The 23,092-nt window shown below is 35.9% G+C and overlaps 1 protein-coding gene across 3 annotated transcripts in view; it reads left to right on the top strand.

Moving 5' to 3' along the window:
- Window positions 1-23,092, top strand: part of LOC128230243 (uncharacterized) — a 74,038-nt gene that overhangs the window by 32,554 nt on the left and 18,392 nt on the right. For all 3 annotated transcript variants that reach the window (XM_052942355.1, XM_052942354.1, XM_052942356.1), the window contains 3 exons: window positions 3,227-3,415; window positions 8,284-8,501; window positions 16,676-16,773. In XM_052942355.1, coding sequence (XP_052798315.1) covers window positions 3,227-3,415; window positions 8,284-8,501; window positions 16,676-16,773 — 505 coding nt within the window. The remainder of the gene's footprint in view (window positions 1-3,226; window positions 3,416-8,283; window positions 8,502-16,675; window positions 16,774-23,092) is intronic.

The raw sequence follows: 23,092 nt of genomic DNA, 5'->3' as shown, positions 1-23,092 counted from the left end.
GTTTGCCTCAATTGTCACGAAACTTGGTCAGGATGTTTGTCCCGGTAATAACTCGGACGAGTTCAAATATGGGTCATCTGGGGTCAAAAACTAGGTCACAGCACCAAAATATGGAAAAACCTTGTTAACACTCTTTCAGGTAACATTTTCAGCTCAAATATCCTGGAAATTTGTCAGAAAGGTTGTTTTAATGATTTCTAGCTCAAGTTGGAATATGGGTAAACAAAACTAGGTCACAGAGCCCAAATATGGAAATACCTTGATAACACTCTATAGGTAAGATTTTCAGCCCAAATATCTTGGAAATTTGTCAGAAAGGTTGCTTCGATGATTTCTAGCTTAAATTCAAATATGAGTCATCTGGTGTCAAAAACTAGGTCACAGAGCCCAAATATGAAAAACACCTTGTTAACACTCTTGAGGTAACAATTTCAGCCCAAATATCCTGGAAATTTGTCAGAAAGGGTGTTTTGATGATTTCTAGCTCAAGTTTGAATATATGGGTCATCTGGGGTAAAAAACTAGGTCACAGAGTCCAAATATGGAACAACCTTGTTAACACTCTCTAGACAACATTTTCAGCCCAAATATCCTGGAAATTTGTCAGAAAGGTTGTTTTGATGATTTCTAGCTCAAATTCAAATATGGGTAATCTGGTGTCAAAAACTAGGTCACAAAGCCCAAATATGGAAAAACCTTGTTAACACTCATGAGGTAACATTTTCAGCCCAAATTTCCTGGAAATTTGTCAGGAAGGTTGCTTTGATGATTTCTAGCTCAAATTAAAATATGGGTCATCTGGGGTCAAAAACTAGGTCACAGAGCCCAAATATGGAAAAACCTTGTTAACACCTCAATCATACATCAGAGAAGCCTAATCCCTGTTATTGCCCTTTAATTATCAACAAGTCTATAGCACATAGTTTTACTGAGGTGAGTTATATAGGGCCATCTTTGCCCTTATGTTTTTTAAGTCACAGCAATGAAACTTGGACCTTGTGTTGAGTTTTGAAAACAAATATGATTGTTTTTATCAGATGAAATTGACTGTGACATTTTGTACTACTTTCTTCTTTTTGAAGCTTCAGCAATCAAATTTGGATTATGTTTACAGTTTTGTAAACTGATATCAATATTGTCCTTGGTTGACCTTGACTGTGACCTTTTAACCCACTTTATTATTTTTTAAGCTGCAGTATTTAAATATAGACCATGCGCACAGTTTTGAAAACAAATAACAATGATATCCTCAGATAACCTTGACTGTAACCTTTTGACCTACTTGCATTTTTTTAAGATGCAGCAAAGAAATTTCGGAGATATTCACATTGTTTAAAACAATTATCAATGCTGTGCTTTGATTACCTTAATTGTGACTTTTTGACATCCTGTCGTATTTTTGAAGCTACTGTTATGAAACCTCGAGCTTGTGTTCAGTTTTGAAAAACAAACAACTATATTGAGATTGTCAGGTGACCATTTGATCTATTTTTGTTATTTTTGAAGCTTCAATTTTGACATTTGGACCATGTGTACAGTTTTGACAACAAAAATGGTCATTACAAAGGTCAAACACTTTCATTCAGATGAGCGATTTATGGCTCTCTTGTTTCCTTTTGAGTATTAGTGAGAATATTTGAATACAAGGCAATTTATTTAACGCATAGTTCTGCTCCAAACAGTTCAACAAACAGAAGTAAAAGTATTTTTATTAACGGTCCTCTAACTATATACATCTTTATTGACAAAATGCAATTGTCAAAATACAAAAAATCGGCTATAATGAGGTATTCAACTTTCCATGTTTTTAAGCAGAATATTGATATTATAAATGGTTTAATGGGATGCAGTTGCATAGCCATCTATTTTTGTTCATACAAATATCTCTTAACTGTTTTAAGTGTTCGATATTATAATCTATAACATAACTTACGGCGCAGGAGTGATTAACCCCATGCAATAATTGTCATATATAAGTAGTAAAATAACTATGCAAATTAGGTAACTGCATCACAGAAAAATATATTCATACGCACTGTAATAAAATGTAAACACACATTAGAAATGGTGTTTCAAAATAAATCATGTTGGTGTCAACAAACTCCATTCCACAATGAAAAGAATGGTGGTGAAGGCTGGGCTTAATCTAAACAAACACCTCCCTGATCACAGCGCCAGAAAATACCTCGTCCAGAAATTGAATGATAACAATGTTCCTGCGAACCAGATTATTATTCAAACATCGGTACACAAAAACATTGCATCTATACGAGTAAACAACTTTAGCCACATAAATGTACTCTAGTGAAAATACCCCGTCTACTTCCTTGCAAAATGCTCATTCTAGGCAGTTCGCCAACAATGCTCAAGTTCACCCAGTGTCACAGTCACTTATATCACTTTTTCTGGTGGATATACCAACATTTATGGTGCTCCAATTAACAAAGGTAATGTCCTTGTGCACATCCATCAAAATCCATGCTGTAATCGACAACAACAAAGCTAATTCGCACTATTGAAAGCGACTGTGATGGTGACTTAAGTTCTTTTTAAACCTCAACCGCCAAATGACATGTACACACTCAAGTGATTACTTATGACGTCACGCAGTTGATTTGGTTGATTTAAATGGATTGAAATATGTATTTTTGTTGTTCTTGAGTAAATCCTTGAAAATCGGTTGATAATTGAGACCTGAGGTTTTTTACTGTTAGTAAAAGCTTTTATTTCGGGCTACTTTCTTTCCTGCCGATAAAGTATCCTAATAACACACAATGTAAATACTTCACAATATGACAAGATAAGCATATTGTAGAAACTTTTACCTTGACTTTGACCGTAAATGAATTATGTCATAAAATAGAATCTTAAATTTGTGTTTAGTTTTGTATCAAATTTATAAAACTCGTCATTTGAAAAAAGATAAAAACTCAGCAGAGCCTCGTTTTTTTTTCGCTTTTAAGTGAACTCATTTAATAAATTTGATACAAAATAAACACTCATTTGAGATCCTCTATTTGTCTGCTGACCTAGCCCTTTTTTAAATCTACGGACTGCGCATTTACTGTAGACTGATGATCATTTCGGTAAAACATAGGGAATACATATTTAAAGGAATAAAAAGAACTTGATTAAGGTAAAACATTATAATAATTTATTGTGTTTAAATGATTTCTTTCAATATTTGTTTTCTTTTATAAACCAGTCTTTTGAACTAAATTAACAGGTACTACTATTTTGTGTCACCATATTTCGAGAATGGAGATCTCTTGAAGGCTATCGAAGTCGACACCAATGAATTATTCAAAAGTGATCCAAACCCTGTTGTTATGATGTCGCAAACAAGGAGATTAAAGATCATCTACCAAGTAGCTTCTGCAATAGAATATTTGCATACCCCCGTGAAGGACTTCAGGTAAGTGTTTCTCAATACAATAGATACATATTGTCATAGCATTGATTTTTTTGATGGCCTACATGCCATGAAAACATCGTCATTAACAAAAGTCCATTGAAGTCGTGGTGTCTGCGTCGGATTCAGCGTCACTCTTGGTTAAGGGTTTTGTATGTAAGCACCTGTAAGTCGTTATCACAGCAATAACTGTTTGCCTTTGAGTTTTAGCACAAAGTGCTCAAGGTGAGCTTTTGTGATCAATCTATGTCCGGCATCTGTCGCCTGTTGCCTGTTGTCCAGCGTCAACACTTTAATTGCTTATAAATGTCATCTTCTCCTAAACCACTTGAACAATCTGAATGAAACTTTATAGAAATGATCCTTGTTTGGTGCTCTTTCAAAAATAATTAAAGAAAAGAATTCCATGCAGAACTATGGAAAAAATATACAAAACTTTTCTTGACAAAAACCATGAAATCTAGAGTTTAGATATTTGGAATGTAACATTGTCTAGTAGTTGTCTACCAAGTTTGTTCAAACTATGCCCCTGGGGCCAAAATTGGCCCAACCCTGTGGGAAACAAGTTCACTTTAAATACATTTTCTTAAAATCTTGATAGTTATGCCCCCCTTCGAAGAAGAGGGATATATTGCTTTGCACAGGCATGTCGGTATGTCGGTCGGTCGGTCCGTCGGTAGACCAAAGCTTGTCCGAGTGATAACTCCACAATGCCTAGACCTATGGTAATCAAACTTGATATGGAAGTTGGGCCTGACCAGTAGATGACTCCTTTTGTTTTTGGGGGTCATCGGGTCAAAGGTCAAGGTCACAGTGACCTTGAATGGTAAAAGGTTGTCCGAGTGATAACTCGAACATGCCTGCACCCATGGCCCTCAAACTTGACTTGGAGGTTGGGCCTGACCAGTAGCTGACCCCTATTGTTTTTGGGGCTCATCAGGTCAAGGGTCAAGGTCACAGTGACCTTAAATGGTAAAAGGTTGTCCGAGTGATAACTCAACAATGCCTGCACCCATGGCACTCATAATTGAACTGGAGGTTGGGACTGACCAGTAGATGACCCCTATTGTATTTGGGGGTCATCGGGCCAAAGGTCAAGGTCACAGTGACCTTGAATGGTAAAAGCTTGTCCATGTGATAACTCGACAATGCCTGCACCCATGGCCCTCAAACTTGACTTGGAGGTTGGACCTGTCCAGTAGCTGACCCCTATTGTTTTTTGGGCTCATCGGGTCAAAAGTCAAGGTCACAGTTACCTTGAATGGTAAAAGGTTGTCTGAGTGATAACTCAACAATGCCTGCTCCCATGGCCCTCAAACTTGACATTTAGATTTTTGGTGACCAGCTGATGACTCCTATGGATTTTGAGGTCATAGGGTTAAAGGTCATGGTCATAACACACTCTATCCTCAAACTTTGAATGGTCATTATCTTAAAATTGCCTCAACGGCATCCAATGTCAGTGACAAATCAGCTGTCATTTCGGTCCATGCATATTTCATTAAATTGTCCATATAATCCTGACAACATGGCGCTCGGGGGGGGGGGGGGGGGCATAATGTTTGACAAACATCTCTTGTTGTGTAAAGTTTACTCCAGAAACAAGGGCAGCAAATCTTGCTCCATGGTCTCCCTTTCTGTTAAAGAGTACATTGTCTATTTAAGTTTTTCTAATTTTAGTTTCAAGGGATTATATGTTATATTTTATTTACTCATCAAATAAGTCACTTTTTAGGTAATAATTGTTCTTTGCATAGGTTTATAGGTTAGACAAATATATTATCTATTAACTTCCAAGAAGAATTTGATTTTTACCCAATAATGAATTTAATTATCAGACTTTTCCTTTGAACTACATGTAGACAAGTGTAATTTACAATCTTATCTTTTAGTGGTAAGTGAATTCATACACCTTATATAAACAAGACTTTGATACGTAGTTGGAAAGCAATGGTGTGCTGGATGGAATTGGAGACATGTTACAAAGAGCTGTTTATAGTGTAGTTTTATCAAATCCTCATAGTTTATAAAGTTTAATATTTTATTGGATCATCATGCGCTGTCCGTCGTTTGTATGTTTTACAGGTTTAACACTTTTACTCAGGTTAGCGATTTAGGGCCATCATGGCCCTCTTAAGCCGCTGTTGTGGTGAACCGTCTGACAGCTTCAAACTCACCTATTGAATTATTATGCCTCTCTTCTTATTGCTATGCCGATGACGGTCAATAGGTCGGTCCGTCCGTCGGTCTGTCGGTAGACCAAAGTATTTCCGAGTGATAACTCGACAATTCCTCAACGGATGGTCACCAAACTTGACCTGAAGATAGGGCATGACCAGTAGGTGACCCCTATTGATTTCAGGGGTCATCGGGTCAAAAGTCAAGGTCACAGTAACCTTAAATGGTAAAAGGATTTTAAAGCTTTTCCGAGTGATTAATCAACACTGGATAGACCTATTTTCATCAAACTGGACATTGAGGCTGTGCCTGACCAATAGATGGCCACTATTGATTTTAGGGGTCATCAGGTCAAAGGTCAAGGGCACAGTGAACTTGAATGATAAAAGGTTGTCTGATTAGTATTTTGACAATGCCTGCACCCATGGCCCTCAATCCTGACCAGAAGATGACCCCTATTGATTTTGGGCCATCTGGCAAAAGGTCAAGGTCATATTGACCTTGAATGATAAAAAGTTGTCCTAGTGATAACTCGACAATGCCTTTACCCATGGCCCTCAAACTTGACTTGGAGATTCGGCCTGACAAGTAGATACGCCTACAGATTTTAGGGGTCATCGGGCCAAATGTCAAGGTCATATTGACATTGAATGATAAAATTTTGTCTGAGTGATAACTCAACATTTTCTGCACCCATGGCCCTTTAACTTGACTTGTAGGTTGGGTCTGACCAGTAGATGACTTCGATTGATTTTGGGGTTCATCGGGCCAAAGGTCAAGGTCACATTGACCTTGAATGATAAAAAGTTGTCCGAGTGATAACTCGACAATGCCTTTACCCATGGCCCTCAAACTTGACTTGGAGGTTGGGCCTGACAAGTAGAAGACCCCTATTTGTTTTCAGGGGTTGGGCCAAAGGTCAAGGTCACAGAGACCTAGAACGCAAAAAGCTTTTCTGTGAGATAAATTGGTACTGCCTGCACCTATGGCCCTAAAACTTGACTTGGAGGTCCATGCATATTTCATTTAATTGTCCAAATAATACTGACAATATGCATTGCGTTTTGGACCCCTTAGGTCAAGTTTAAGGTTATTGTAACGAAAAATAGAAACATGTTTGGTACTGAATAATTTGTTAGTTTTGACATAATGCAACTAAACGCGATATATAGGTATAGTTAATAACATACATGCCATATCCCCCGGCGGGGGGGGGGAAAATCCCCCGGAATTGCGATCAATCCCCCGGTCTTCCGGCAGGAGATAAAAATCCCCCGGAATTTAAAAATATATATATATATATATATTTTTTTAAAGATTTTTCATCAGGCAATTATGACAAAGTGAAACCACAGTATGTGAGTAAAACTGAATGTAAAGAAACAACTCATCAAGGGTGAAATTACTGTTTAAAAAAGGTTTGATAAATGCCAAAAGAAAACCTTAACAACAAGTGATCAATTAATTTGAAGTAATGATCAAAGGCAAAGAAATATTACTATTTTGGAAAAGGAAGAAATTAATAATATTAATTCCATTTTCTTAGTGTCTGAACGTCATCATAGCTGATAGTATTAAGCAGAATTTTTTAAAAGACCTTGGAGGAAGGTAAATTTGATTTACAGTATTACAGTATGCCATGACAGTGTATCATAAGAATATGATAAATCATGACATAAAATAATTCTGTATAATGAAAAAGTTAGAGGTTTTCAAAGCAAAATATATGTGAATACATTTTTTCGTACTTGCGTCTTAAAATACTTTGAAATTTCGCCAACTTAAACCTGCTGAAGAAATCCCCCTGAATACTACCAAAATCCCCCTAAATTTCAGCCTTTCTGAACAAATCCCCCTGGTCTCCAGAAAATATGGCATGTATGTAATAGAGACCTTTCATTCCATTGTGATTGGACTCCCAGAGTTATAGTCAAGGTCAATGCTACTAGAAATAGGAAAATTGTTATAACTCAATTACTTTTGCTAGGGTTAATATATTATGACCAAACGTCGTATATAGGCAGAGTTTGTGGAGACTTTTCATGGGACTGCTTTCGGGCTCCAAGATCAATTTCACTATTACTAAAATAGAAAAACGGTTGGTATTGAATTACTATAGTAAGGGGAGACATATTGCAACTGATTGATACATAGAAAGAGTTTTTTGAGGCCATTCATGGACAGGATTTCGTTTAGGGCCCCTGTTGTCAAGGTGACCGTAACTAATATTGATAACAGTTTCATACTAAATAACGATGGTTAGAATTGACGGTTTGCGACCAAACTTGGTATAAAGGAAGAGTGAATGGATGACTTTCATGAGATTGCTTTTTGGGGCCCCTAGGGCCAACGTCAAAGTGGAACTTAGGTTAAAGTTTAGTTTTTGGACTAGGGCACTTGTGGCCTAGTTCATAGCGATACTCACAATATCTGCATTCTCAAAACAAATCTGGGGGTTCACTGATGTGATGTATTCATACGCTGTATTTTGATTTATGTAAAGTATGTATGCACTGTGCTGTTTGTGGAGTTTTGTGCTGTTATTCTATGTTTCTTGTTTGTGATTTTATGTTCTATGTCTTTGGGTTTACCCAGTGCCATTAAAACGGGTTTATGATTAGACTTTTTTCTAATGAGCTTGTTTCTGAAGCTCTTTGCATAAATATAATGTTCTTATTTTTTTGTTTTAACAGGCATGCTGTCTTGCATATGGACATAAAGTCTCTTAACATTGTGCTGGACTTGGAATATAATGCAAGATTGATTGATTTTGGATTAGCAAGAGAAATGAGAGAGCCCAATGATAAACTCTTGATCACTGCATCCCCACTTGCTGGAACTGTTGGCTACTTTCCAACAACAACATTCAAGGGATTGACCAAGTTTCATGACTATCACAACTTTGGAGTTGGTATGATATTATGTTAAAACTATTGTTGTCGTATGTTTCATTATCTCTCACTTCCAAATTGGCGTGACTTTTTAGGATAAACCATCATATGTGAAATCAACCATTAAAAGTGATAATAATGTTATCTCACATGTCTCAGTTAATTTCATTTTCAATAGGTCACAGTGACCTTGAACGCAAAAAGCTTGTCTGTGTGATGACGCATTGTAAATGAATAATTAAAATAAGGTTAATTGCACTGATATTTCATTCAAATTTACCTATAAAATGTCTAGATGCGCCAAAAAAAATTGCAATGAAAAGCATCTTATCACTGTTGTCAAAGGATGTTTATCTTGTAATAGTTGAATTTTAAATTGATTGAATCCTTTCTCTTAAGGAGGTCAAACACATAAGTTTGACACATTTATTGGATCCTTTCTTTTAAGGATGTCAAACACTTGGTCACTTGTTTTTGGCTTGACTATTCGAAGAATAAGGAGAGCTATACTACTCACCCAAGCGTTGGCGTCACACCTTGGTTAAGGTTTTGCAAGTAAGCACTTGTAAGTGTTTTTCCCAGTAAATACATCATGTATTGCATTCAAACTAAAGATATGTATTCCGAACTATCTAATCTTCTAAATTAAGGAAGTTAGATAACAATTATTTGAATTTAATGCAAAAAATGGACCTTTATTATTTAGAAATTCTGATTAAGGTTTTACATGTAAGCACCATAGGTTAATATCTTAGCAACTACTTTATGTATTGCATTAAGACTTTAAACAATGGAATTGAACCATCCAACCTACTATATTGACCAAGTAAGATAACTCAAGTTTGCATGTAATGCAAATAATTGCCTTTTATTAAATTCTAGTTAAGGTTTTGCATGTAAGCACACATAGGTTAATATCTCAGCAACAACTTCATGTATTGCATTGAGACTTGATACAATGGTACTTAACCACCAACCTACTTGAATGACCATGTTAGATAACTTTATTTTGCAAATAATGATCCTTTATTATTGGACTCTGATTAAAATTTTGCATGTTTCAACGTTTATGTTAATATCTCGGCAAAAACATCATGTATTGCATTAAAAATAATATAATTTTACAGTGATCAATATTTCGCCTAAATGTTTCAATCCTTACACTGAAAAGCGGCGGAATAGTCAAGCGTGCTGTCTCTGTGACAGCTCTTGTTTTTTCTTCTGTTTTGCATCACTGTTGAAATTCACCTTGCTTAATGGCTTTGCGCTGGGATATCATTATACCCCTACAAACGAAGTTTGAAGGGGGTATATTGGAGTCACCCTGTGGTCGGTCGGTTTGTCGGTCCGTCGGTCCGTTGCAATTTTCCTTGTCCGGAGCATAACTTAAAATCTAACGGATGGAATTGGAGCACAGTGAGAGGAAGTGCAGTGTACAATAACCATAACTCTATTCTTACTTATTACTGAGTTATTGCCCTTTGTTACTTTTTTTGTCCGGAGTGTATCTTCAAAAGTACTGGATGGAATTTATTGGAACTACATACAATGGTAAAGCACAGTGAGAGGAAGTGCAGTGTTCAAGAACCATAACTCTACCTAAACTAATAACTGAGTTATTGCCCTTTTTTTTTTTTTGCTGTCAATTTTTTTTCCAGGTATTCACTTGCAAACTACTAGATGGAATTTATTAAAATGTCATACAATGGTAAAGCACAATGAGAGGAAGTGCAGTGCACAAGAACCATAACTCTATTTCAGCTTATTACAGAGTTACTGCCACTTTTTTCTTGTCCGGAGCATAACTTGAAAACTATTGGATGGAATTTAATAAAACTTCATACAGTGATATATCATAATAAGAGGAAGTGTAGTGTTCAGGAACCGCAATTCTATTTCAGCTAATTACAGAGTTAGTGCCCTTTGTTACTTTTTCTTGTCCGGAGCATTACTTGAAAACTAACGGATGGAATGTGATAAAACTGTATACAATGGTACAGAACAATGAGAAGGAGTCCAGTGTACATGGATTACTACACTATTTTAGCAAGTTACAGAGTTATTGCCTTTTTCTGTGTTTTTTTTTGTCAAACTTTTGTCCAGACAGAAACTTGAAAACTACTTGATGGAAAAGCATAAAACTTCATACAATGATAAATCATAATGAGAGGCAGCGTTCGGAGGTATAAATCACCTTAAGTGATAGCTCTAGTTTTGGATGATATGCATTAAAGTTCATTAATATGATCACCTTAATGAACTAATTATGTCTTTCTTTGACTGAAAAGAGGACATACTGAATTTTTATTATCCTTTATGCTTATTATAATGTCTTTCTACAACTGAAAGAGACATACTGTATTTGTCATTATCCCCCACCTTGAAAAGGCGAGGGGATATAGAAATGGTAGGCGCAATTCTGTACGTGCGTCCGTCCTTGCATCCCACATTCATTTCTTTGCATCTCCTCTTACATTTCTCATGCGATTTCTACCAAAATTTCAGATTGATGATCATAAAGTGAAGTAGCGCATATTGTCGGGCTTTCCCAATTTGACCATTTTTGAAAGAGTTATTGCCCTTTGCTTATTTTACATTTAAAATTGGTTTCTCTGCAACTCCTCTTACGTTTTTCATGCGATTTCTACCAAACATTCACAGATTGATGATCAGAAAGTGAAGCAGCGCATATTGATGGGCGTTCCCGCCTCGACCATTTTTGAAAGAGTTATTTCCCTTTTCTTATTTTACATTTAAAATTGGTTTCTTCGCAACTCCTCTTCTGTTTTTCATGCGATTTCTACCAAACTTTCACAGATTGATGATCATAAAGTGAAGCAGGGCATATTATCTGGCTTTTGCGATTTGACCATTTTTGAAAGAGCTATTGCCCTTTGCTTATTTTACATTTAAAATTGGTTTCTTCGCATATCCTCTTACGTTTTCCATGCGATTTGTACCAAACTTTCACAGATTGATGACTATATAGTGACGCAGCGCATATAGTCGGGCTTTCACGATTCGACCATTTTTGAAAGAGTTATTGCCCTTTCTTTATTTTACTTCTAAAATTGGTTTCTTCGCAACTCCTCTTACGTTTTTCATGCGATTTCTACCAAACTTTCACAGATTGATGACTATATAGTGACGCAGGGCATGTTGTCAGACTTTTGCAATTTGACCTTTTTTGAAAGAGTTATTGCCTTTTTAGCTCACCTGAGCACAAAGTGCTCAAGGGCAGCTATTGTGATCGGTCTAGGTCCGGCGTCTGTCGTCCATCGTCTGTCGTTCAGCGTCAACAATTGGCTATAATCATCTTCTCCTAAACCGCTTTGACAATTTTGATGAAACTTTATAGGAATGATCCTTGGTTGGTGCTTTTTCAAAACTGTTCAAAGAAATGAATTCCATGTAGAACTCTGGTTGACATGGCAACCTAAAGGAAAAGTGTCAACAATTGGTTACAATCATCTTCTTCTCCTAAACCGCTTGGACAATTTTGATGAAACTTCATAGGAATGATCCTTGGTTGGTGCTTTTTCAAAATTGTTCAAAAAAAATAATTCCATGCAGAACTCTGGTTGCCATGGCAACCTGAAGGAAAATATAGGCTGTCGTGTCCGTGCTGTGACTTACTCTTATATGGACAGATTTTAAAATGACTTGCCATATGTTTTCGACATACCAAGACAACGTGTCGTGTGCAAGACCCATGTCCCTACCTCTAAGGTGAAAGATACACTAAGTGTTTATTCACAATGGAATGCTGAATATGAGGACATAAAGAGTGTTGGCTGTCATTTAGTATGATTGTTTTTTTTTTCTATGCTCAGAGGCAATTTAATATAACTTGCAATATGTATTTGACACATAAAGGCAAGATCAACTTTTTATGTACTTGTTCATAGATCAATGTCACATTGGGGGCCATTTGTCACATACTTTGACAGCTCTTGTTGTTGAAGATTCCTCTACTTTCTATTTTTAGTAACAAGGGAATATATTTTAAAGTCTATTAAGTCTTCAACATAGTCACTTATAAGGTAATTATTGTTCTTTTTTAGGATCATAGATTAAAATAATTAGTATACACTCTATTCCTTAGAAGAAATTTCATTTTTACTTAATGATAAATTTAATAATCAGACTTTGAAGGATGGTGATATTGTCCTAGATGGAAGAAGCAATAATAGAAAATATGAATGTGTACTGTTCATTGATTTTTAGAGCTTAAGGCAGATTATTGATTTTATTGGATGGTGCAATTTTTGTTGTTTGTGTATCTATACTAAAAGTTATTTTCGTGTGCAAGCAAGTGAACATAGTTTTGTTAGTGTGCAGGCAATTGAATGAAGTCCTGTCAGTGTGCAGGCAAATGAACAAATCCTGTCAGTGTGCAGGCAACTGAAAAAAAGTCCTGTCAGTGTGCAGGTATCTGTACCAAGTGCTGTCAGTGTGCAGTCAATTATCAAGTCCTGTCAGTGTGCAGGCAACTAAACAAAGTCCTGTCAGTGTGCAGGTATGAGAATCAAATTCTGTCAGCGTGCAGTCAATCAACAAGTCCTGTCAGTGTGCAGCCAACAATACAAAATCCTGTCAGAGTTCAGTCAATCGACAAGTCCTGTCAGTGTGCAGGAAACTGTGAAAAGTCCAGTCAGTGTGCAGGGAACTCTACCAAGTCCTGTCAGTGATTATCCAGGCAACATGTTTGACCAGTATGTTTTTCAATATTCTTTGAGAACAAATATCAAGCTTTATTGATTACTAAGGTTAAACTATATTACTCAGGTGAGCGATTTAGGGCCACCATGGCCCTCTTGTTTTATTTACATTGTGTTTTACCAGTGTTTCACAGAGTGATAAGCATCAAATCAGGCTGTGCATGGTTACTGGCTTTCATGAAGGGATTCTTTGAGGAAGAGTTATTGCCCTTTCTTAATTTTACGCATTTCTTATGTTCCTGGGAAACTACCCTTAGCATTGATTGGCTTTCGTTACAAAAAATGCCCCCATGAGGCGGGGGATATAGCTGTCTGTGACAGCTCTTGATCTTCTTTAAAGGGCACCTGAGCACGTTGTAGTGCTCAGGGTGAGCTTTTCCAATCGCCCGCTAGCCAGTGTCTGTCAATCGTCTCTCAAAAGACATCTCATCTTGAACGGCCTGGCCTATTTAAGTGAAATTTTATTATGCCCCCTTCGTTGAAGAGTGGATATATATTGCTTTAGACATGTTGCGGATCAAAGCTTGTCCGAGTGATAGCTCGACAATTCCTGGACTTATTGTCATCATACTTGACATGAAGGTTTGGCCTGACCAGTAGATGACTTCTATTGTTTTTAGGGGCCACCGGTCAAAGTTTAAAGTCACAGTGACCTTAAATGGGGGAAATTGTCAAGGTTTTTCCGAGTGATAACTCAACAATGCCTCGACCTATGGCCATCAAACTGGACATGGGGGCTGGTCCTGCCCAGTAGATGACCACTATTGATTTGAGGGATTATTGGGTCAAAGGTCAAGGTCACAGTGTACTTGAATGCTTAAAGGTTGGCTGAATGATAACTCAACAATGCATGCACCCACGGCCCTTAAACTTGAATAGAAGGTTAGGCATGACCTGTAGATGACCCTTTTCGAAAGGGTAATCCGGTCACGACCACTATTAATTTTAGGGGTCAAAAGTAAAGGTTACAGTGACTTTGAATGCAAAAACATTGTTGAAGTGATAAATCTTAAAATGTTGCACCCATGGCCCTCAAACTTGACTTGGAGATTGGGCCTTACCATTAGATGACCCCTATTAATTTAAGGGGTAAATGGGTCAAAGGTCAAGGCCACAGGGACGTTGAAGGTGAAAAATTAGTCTGTTTGAAAACGTGACAATGCCTGCACTAATGGCCCTTAAACTTGACATTTAGGTTGCGAGTAGTCAGTAAATGACCCCTTTGGATTTTGAGTTCATAGAGTCCAAGGTCAAGATCAGAACACATATGGATCATTAAAATAAAAATAATTTTTACATAGTTCCTGCTGCTTAGAAGTACGTACCTACTATCCTCATACCTTGAATGATCATAATCTTATGACTGCCTAATAGGCATCCAAAGTCAATGAAAAGTCAGCTCTCATCTCAGTCCATACAAAGGTCATTTAATTGTCCAAATACTGCAAATAAGCAACATGGCACTCAGGGGGGAGGGATAATGTTTGACAAACACCTTGTTATTGTTGTTATGTCTCCCCTTAGACTAGAAGTCATTCTGTATGTGTCATTATTCTTTTTTTAATATTATTATCTATCCCCTTCAACAGAAAGAGAGGCATATTATATTTAAGTCCCCTACCGGAGGGGACTTTAGGTTTCCTGTCTATCTGACTGTTCGTCCGTCCGTCTGTCCAGTCCGTTTGGCTCTAACATTTTGAGTCCGGTCTATAACTTACTTATGCATTGATGGATTACCATATTCCTTGGTAAAAATGTTGTCCTCATTGAGACAATGTGCAGTGACTTTGACCCGTGTCCATACCTCAAAGTTTAAGGTCAAACGAGACTTTTAAAGGTACACATAATCATGTCCGCGCTATAACTAACTTATGCATTGATGAAATACCATATTACATGGAACAAATGTTGAAGTTCTAGGCAACTAGTTCTGAACTACTGTTTAGTTAATGGGATTCTTACTTTACACAGGAGCCATGGTACAACTTAGGTATCCTAATCCATATCTGCCATAAACAAAAAGTATGGCACTTGATTGACTTTGTTCTCATTAGCTCTACTGGCCAAAGGCCATTATGGGATGGTAATGTGTACGTAGTATGTGCGTGCGCTTGTGCGTGCGTCTGTAAACAATTTCTTGTAAACAATTTCTTGTTAACGCGATACAGTCTTCAGTTTTGATTGTATCTTGATGAAACTTGTACAGTATTTAGATATCAATTAGAGCTTGGTTCTTTTGGAACCAGCCATATCCGCCTATGCATGCCTAGATTATGGGCCTTGAAAGTTTTAAATTAAAGAAATGCTATTTTAGCTAACCTAGTTTTAGCTACATGTAGGTCTGCATGAGCGAATTTTTAGCCAAGTTTACATGTACATGTAAATTCAAGTTAAGGACTAAGGGAGAGAATTTGCTTTTTGTACTGCAGTTGATTTTGTGAATTACTCTGCCCTGTTCTTGTTGAAAGCTCAAAGGCCATTTTTTTAGCTCCAAGTGTCTGTAGTTTGCACATTCATCTTAATAAAATTGGTTGTGAATGTTTGTTCAAATTAGTAAAATTAAATTAGGATAAGTTTGAAAATCTTTTTGTGAGTTTTTGCATCCATCTCAGCAGAATTGCTTGTGAATGTTTGTTTCAAATTGATCAATGTTGTCCTCGGATGCCCTTGACCTTGACCTTTTGACCAACTTTTTTTAAATTTTTAAAACTACAGAAATTTTTACCATGAGTACAGTTTTGGAAGCATTTTTTTTTTTTGACAGATGACTTTTACTTGGCACATATTAAAATAGTTCATGCAACTAATCTGCTTACAATATTTTCTGGGCTCAGATGTTGAACTTGCAATGTTTTCAGGTAACCCAAACACAAAATTTGAACTATATGTCTGTTGCCTTTACCCATACATACATGTTCTGGATTAAAAATGACCACAAGAGCCATGCCAGTAGAGTATAGGCCCTTTTGGGCCTCTTGTTTTTTTTATTTCTTTGACAGGCACATTTGATTGCAGTTTTTCAAAGAAAAGCAGGTTATAAGACGCGGATGTTGTGGGTAGGCGGGCGGTTGGACACGCAGACAGATAAGAGTTGGGGAAGTCAAGCATTGGTTTCTGCCAAATAACTTTAGCTACCATTGATGGAGAATATTGAAAGTTGGTGTATAGGAAGTTTATGCGAATTGCTAAGTTGGGATTGCTTCAAAAGAGTTAGGGTCAATGTCACTGTAACTATAAATAGAAAAATGGTGACCTCAAGATGGATATTGATAAAAGGTGGTGTGTTAAGGTAGCTTATGTTAAGAGCTAGCTTGGGATTGCATTTAAGGGGTCAGGGTCAAGGTCACTGTTTCTTAAAATCAGAATTGTGTGTCTTCTTGAAAAGTATATTCTAAGCAACTTAAAAGAAGACTTTAAAACACCGTAGAAATCGTATTTCTTTACAGTGATGAAGAAATCTGATTGTATTTCAGTGATAAGAGAACTACTGACTGGAATCAGTCCAGTTGAAAGGTTTCCAAAAGATACTTTACGAACTATGTCGACATTTGCTTTGAAGAACCTTATTCAGGTAAGTTATTATGTACACAAAATCATATTCGTTGATTCTTTTAAAGCTTATCTGTTTCGTATAAAACAAGTTAACATACCTTAAGTTTTTTATATTTGAGTTTGGGGTTGCAAAATACTATTCTACGGGTATTTGACCATGTTACCCAGTGTTAATGCTCTATGTCAATGACTTAAGTTCAAGACAGCTTTTTGCAATTTGACTTCAAAGAAACAAGATATATTATCCCTGGTATTATTTGTCGCCCAAATTCAAAAGAAAAACTAAAATTAGGACAATCGGTCATTCAAATGAACAAATCACAATGACAATCACTTATAAATAAAAAGAAACAACATTGTTTTGTCAAAGTCATAAGGCCTAAACATGATACAATTTTTAACATCAGTTAGATCTTGTAATCAAATGAGGAACAAAGCTTGTATAATAGTAGGAGTAATACCGTTCTATTTTGCTGAATAGTATCTTATATATTATAAGTTATATATTATCACTTATAATATCTTGGATGGAAATATACTACATGTGTATTTCTCTGACGTTATCAAATGATATAGTGAAAATAACAATATTGAAGTATCAAATTAAATAAATATTACTAGCAGCAAAGCAGCATTTAACAGTCATGCTTACTATGGCATTATGCTTCCCTAAGCACATCAACCAAAATGAGATCAGGTCAAAGTTGAAAATGGAAACAAAACAAGATTATGGCACTTGCTATCTTCTTGAAATATGTATTAAACAACTAGTATGAAGCCATCTATATTATCTTAAAAGAGAAGCAGTTGAGTAAGTTATCCTTTACAGTTACGCCTGTGCCTGGATAAACAAGGCAAGGGTGTATGCTTTTACATAGTCGCAAACATGGCTCGGGTCAAATGGCCTTGAAGGTGACATCTTTAATCAAACATGATGACAAATGTCAGACTTGCCAAATTTAAAGGACCATAATCCAGTCATGCATTGACAGATATGGCCATAAAAATAATTTTAAAGCGTAAAGAAAATTTTGCTTAAATATTAAACTGCCGTTTTATCGTGACTCTGAATTATATATCTTTCAGCATGTTTATAAACATCAGAAACAAAGAGTAGAACAATAAAACAATGCACACAAGCCCTAGTTTTATGCAGATGTCATTGTATAACAATGTGAACAAAACCATTAGCTGTAAATAATTACAAAAATAAAGGTCAACCTGTGGCTCTTAAGTCGCCGACAGTATTACATGATTTGTCACAACATCGGTATGTGGCATAATTCCGATGTGGTCTACGATGGATACTTGACTCTGACTTGCTCCGAAAAAAATGCCGATGTACACGCAAGGCTTCTTTTCAGCTTTTATAACTGTTATAAAGTGTTGAATATGCAACACTTCTTTTTACAAAAAATATGTCTAAGGTTTATAGATGTTCATGAAACAGTTAGTCTACTTTATTCACGTATTATTGTTCGCCTATTTTATCATATTTTCAGCTTTTTGGCAAAAAAAAACATGTCGAGGAAAAGAAGCCCTTAAACATGGCCGTTAAAAATTGACTCCATATAATGATTTAAGATAAAAAAAAATCTTACCGGCGATCGTCGATTTTGCAGACATTCGCTTTTCTACTTTATCACAACAAAGGTCACGTGATTGGCAGTCGTGTCTATGGGGTATTATGATTAAATTGATGTCGGCTTTGGTGTCATAGTGCAAACACTTTTTGCCAAAACTTTCAATATATTCAGTTGAATTTAATGAGATGGTTACGTCATTAACCTTATATATTTCATGGTAAGAACACTGAAAATAAAATCAAAAACATTTGTAAATAAACTCATATTTTAGAGAAAATAAGTAGAAAGCAGCATCTAAGTCGTTGGCCCATACTTATTTCAATGTTGTGTTGTGCTGGCTGTGTGTATATCCTATCCTAGTTTAAAATAAAACATAAGTATGTTTTGCTGTGGTAATTTTCCACGGAGTTGTTGCCCTTTGATTGTTTACATATAGGTGGGGCATTCAGAGATACCTGTCTGAACTTAATCATGATAACATGATCACAGCGAATCATATATGCATTGCCAAAAAATCCAACCAAATTCAAGATTGCCAGCTGATGGACATATTAGATTTCAGCATAAGGTTTACGGGAAATTTGGAAAAAAAAATGGGTCGGGGGTAGGGGGAGTATAAAAATAAAAGTCAAAATTTTCCGCAGTCGACCAAAAAAATAAAAATAAAAGTATGGATAGACCATTTTTATTTTATTTTTTTACAACCGTTGTATATTGTCTTTTTTGCACCTTGATAATACTTTTGAACTGAAAAGACACTATTGTGAACTGAAAATAAGGTGATTTAAGTTATTTTATGCTGTTTGTATTTTGAATACGTAAATATGTAGAAGAATTGTCTACATTTTAATTTTTTCATTAATGAAAAGAATTTGTTGTATAAGTCTGTTGTTTTCATATCATGTGTTCTATTTGACATGTTTTCTTTGCAATACACTATCGATAATGACTCTCCCAATTTGCGCGTGAAAGATCTATGTCTTAAATGTTTACTAGTAAATATATCTATTTTAATTGTTTCCAACTTTAACATTCTAGTTCAAACTCACCAAACAAAAATAATTGCTGTATTTCTTGACACTTTAGCTTGTGTCACATATTAAAATGCACTTAAAGATTCTGAGCTTTAAGCAAAAATACTACTACAAGAACCAAACAAATTTATTTCACATAGATGATCATCATATTACAGCTTTCCATACACAAGTAAAACATGTATCTATTAGAATTAAAAAAGAAGACATTATATACAACAATTGTAACAATGTCACTGCTATGACTAAAATTAATGGTCTCTATTAAGACTTCAAAGCATCTCTGTAGTGATAGGAACTGTTATATTTTTGCACTCTTATTGTTTTCTTAGCCCCTCTAGTCTTGAAAGGTTTTGTTTCCCTGCATGTTACGCATATCAGACAAACCATGTCAAAGTATTCCTTTAAAACTCGCACTTCATCAGTGTCTAGAACATCACTGACAGCCACAGTAGAAGCAGATATAGTCAAAAATAATTATTTGACCTGAAAACGCAAAGATATTCATTTGTAACCTTCATTTAATGGGTTCGTTATACAGGCTCAAACAAAGTACTTATAGAGTGAATTAAGTTGTCAGTCATAAAAAATATAAATGAAAAATAAAACTGGAATCTATATTGTCCTTTATAGATAGGTGCACAAATGTTTCTGTAGAATATCAGAAATTAAGTTTTAGCAAATCAGTACAGTTTTCGGACATATTTAAAATTTTAACTGTTAGTGCCGAATTATTGTCCATTATCTTTTCAGTTATGCATTACTTCTGGCAATGAGTACCTTATTGAAATACATATTTCATAAGGACCAAGAATAAAGTTTCTGCAAAATGCTTATGCTCAATTATTGTGTGTTTTTTCACTCTATCTACATGCACATAAAGCAATGTTAAGACCACTTTAAACATAAGTATGCCCCAAGCTTGAGCGAATATTAGGTCATACTTAAGAACAATCTGTTGAAAACTCCATCCACCAACCGTCTGTCAGTTTCTCGGCAAGGACTTTCTTTATTTAAACGTTTTTTAGCTGAGCATTAAATTCTTCCACAACTTCACCAACTGATAACGTTCATTTTTTTTGCGTACCAATGATTTCGAAGTGTTTTCGTCAATTAGAATCAATTTAAAATATTTAATAACACATTTATCGTATTGTTGCTTACATCAAATGCCGACATCTTGTTTGGTAGGCCTATGACGACGCAATTACGATGATTCTGATTGGCTTGCATAATATTTAAGCGCAGTGAACATCCAATTAAAATAGCCGTCGGCGGCCATAATAAAAATAAAAGATAACGATAGAACTTTTATTTTTATTTGGTTTTGGCAAAAAATAGGGTCGGTGCTCCCGTAAACCACATTATAAAAAATGCTGGCCTAAGTTTGTGGAGCAAACTGTTTGTACCAGTTTATGCTGCATTTTCTTTACGCTTTAAAGAAATTATTGTTATGGCCATATCTGTCAATGCATGACTGGATTATGGCCCTTTAAATTGGCAAAATTGTTATAATTGAATTTTTGAACACAATAGCGCCTACATTTATCATCTGATGTTCACCAAACTTTAACACTAGCTAGATATCTATGAGAGCTTGATTCTTCCCGAAAACCAGCTGATATTATCCATGTGCATTTATCCATACATGACTGTCTTATGCCCATTAATCTATAAGGTAATACGGATACTGTCAAACGATTTTTACAAAAATAATGCTTACACTTTTTGATCGAAAATATGATAAATCTTCTTTGGTAAAAGTCTGTCAAATCCTAATTACCTCAAAACATGTCTCAAAGGATTTATGTTTTTTATAAAAAAAAAGGATCCTAAAAAAAAATAAAACATAAAATTTCAAAACATTTTATTTTTAGCTCGACTTTTGGAAGAATAAGGAGAGCTATCCTAGTCACCCGAGTGTAGGAGTCGGCGTCGGCGTAACCACTTATGTTAAAGTTTCGCGTACCACCTTAAATATTTTCAAAGTCCATTGACATATGGCTTTTAAATTTTGCACACTTGTTCACCATCATGCCCCCAACCTGTACACAGGACGAGGTAACTCTATCAAACATTTTGACAAAATTATGCCCCGTTTTCGACTTAGAATTTATGTCCATTGCTATATGGCTTTGAAACTTTGCACAAGTGTTCACCATCATTCCCCCAACTAGTACACAGGAGGAAGTACTCGATCAAGCATTTTGACAAAATTATACCCCTTTTTTACTTAGAATTTACGTTAACGTTTGCGTACCAATTCAAATATTTTCAATGTCAATAGACGTATGGCTTTGAAAGTTTGCACACGTGTACACCATTATGCCCCCAGCATATACACAAGAGGAAGTAACTCGATCAAGCATTTTGACAAAATTATGCCCTTTTTCGACTTAGATTTTATGTTTAAGTATGCGTACCACCTCAGATATTTTCAAAGTCCATTGACATGTGGCTTTGAAACTTATTTTAAATTGACCAACAACACACAACTTGTCAATCATATGGGAGAAGTAGCTTGAAAACTTGTTTGCCTAGAATCCTATACGTTTGCATGTATGTTGAGATATGTTTATGATGTCTGGTAGGTGACCTGTATGGACTTTAAGTTAAGTAGCCTTTGTAACAAAACGGCTTGATTCACCTGTTGTAAACATGTTCTAACTTGTTCGTTGATTCTGAAATCAAAATGCCTCTACATTTAAATTTTAGTGTAACATAATCTGCTCCTGTTTAGTAATTCTGCGGTTGAGGGGAAACGTAAATGATAAAGTTTGTTTATAAGTTGAATTTACGCGAAAATGGAATAATGTTGTGGTTGTATAGCGGATATAATACTTGATCAACAATCCAGGACCTGAAACTGCGCGAGACTGACTTCATGTTTATACAAATGTCTCATTGATCTTGATACAAAATGTGACCTAATTAAGCAAACCAGTACATAACAGACTCTCATGGGTCTCCTTTTTAATATTTTCATTGAATATACCAACTATTTCTGCTTGAATATTTAAGCAATCACTAGTCAGATATCATTGACACTTCACATCAGTGATTTGTATCAAATATGGGTATGCATGTTCGTGGCTGGTTTAGTTTAGCTAGCTTTTTAGCTCTACTGGCCAAAGGCCAGAAGAGCTTATGCGATGGTAATGTGTACGTAGTATGTGCATCAGTGCGTCCGTGCGGTCGTGCGTCTGTAAACAATTGCTTGTGAACACGATGTGCATCCGTGCGGTCGTGCGTCCGTGCGGTCGTGCGTCTGTAAACAATTGCTTGTGAACACGATACAGTCTTCAGTTTTGATTGTATCTCGATGAAACTTGTACAGTATCTAGATATCCATTAGAGCTCGGTTCCTTTCGAAAACCAGCCAGATCCGCCCATGCATGCCTAGATTATGGCCCTTGATAGTATAAAAAATGCTATTGTGTAAACAATTGGTTGTGAACACGATACAGTCTTCAGTTTTGATTATATCTCGATGAAACTTGTACAGTATCTAGATATCCATTAGAGCTTGGTTCCTTTCGAAAACCAGCAAGATCCGCCCATGAATGCCTAGATTATGGGCCATGAAAGTTTTAAAGAAATGCTTTTTATTTTTAGCCAGGTCTGCTTGAGCGAATTCTATTTTTAGCCAAGTTTACATGTATATGTTAATTCAAGTCTATAGTTAAGGGAGACAATTTGCAAGTCTAGGATTTTGAGA

Source organism: Mya arenaria, chromosome 4 (genome assembly GCF_026914265.1).
Source record: "Mya arenaria isolate MELC-2E11 chromosome 4, ASM2691426v1".
NCBI lineage: Eukaryota > Metazoa > Mollusca > Bivalvia > Myida > Myidae > Mya > Mya arenaria.
Note: the sequence above shows the minus strand (reverse complement) of the source record. Positions and strands in the feature narration are given on the sequence as shown.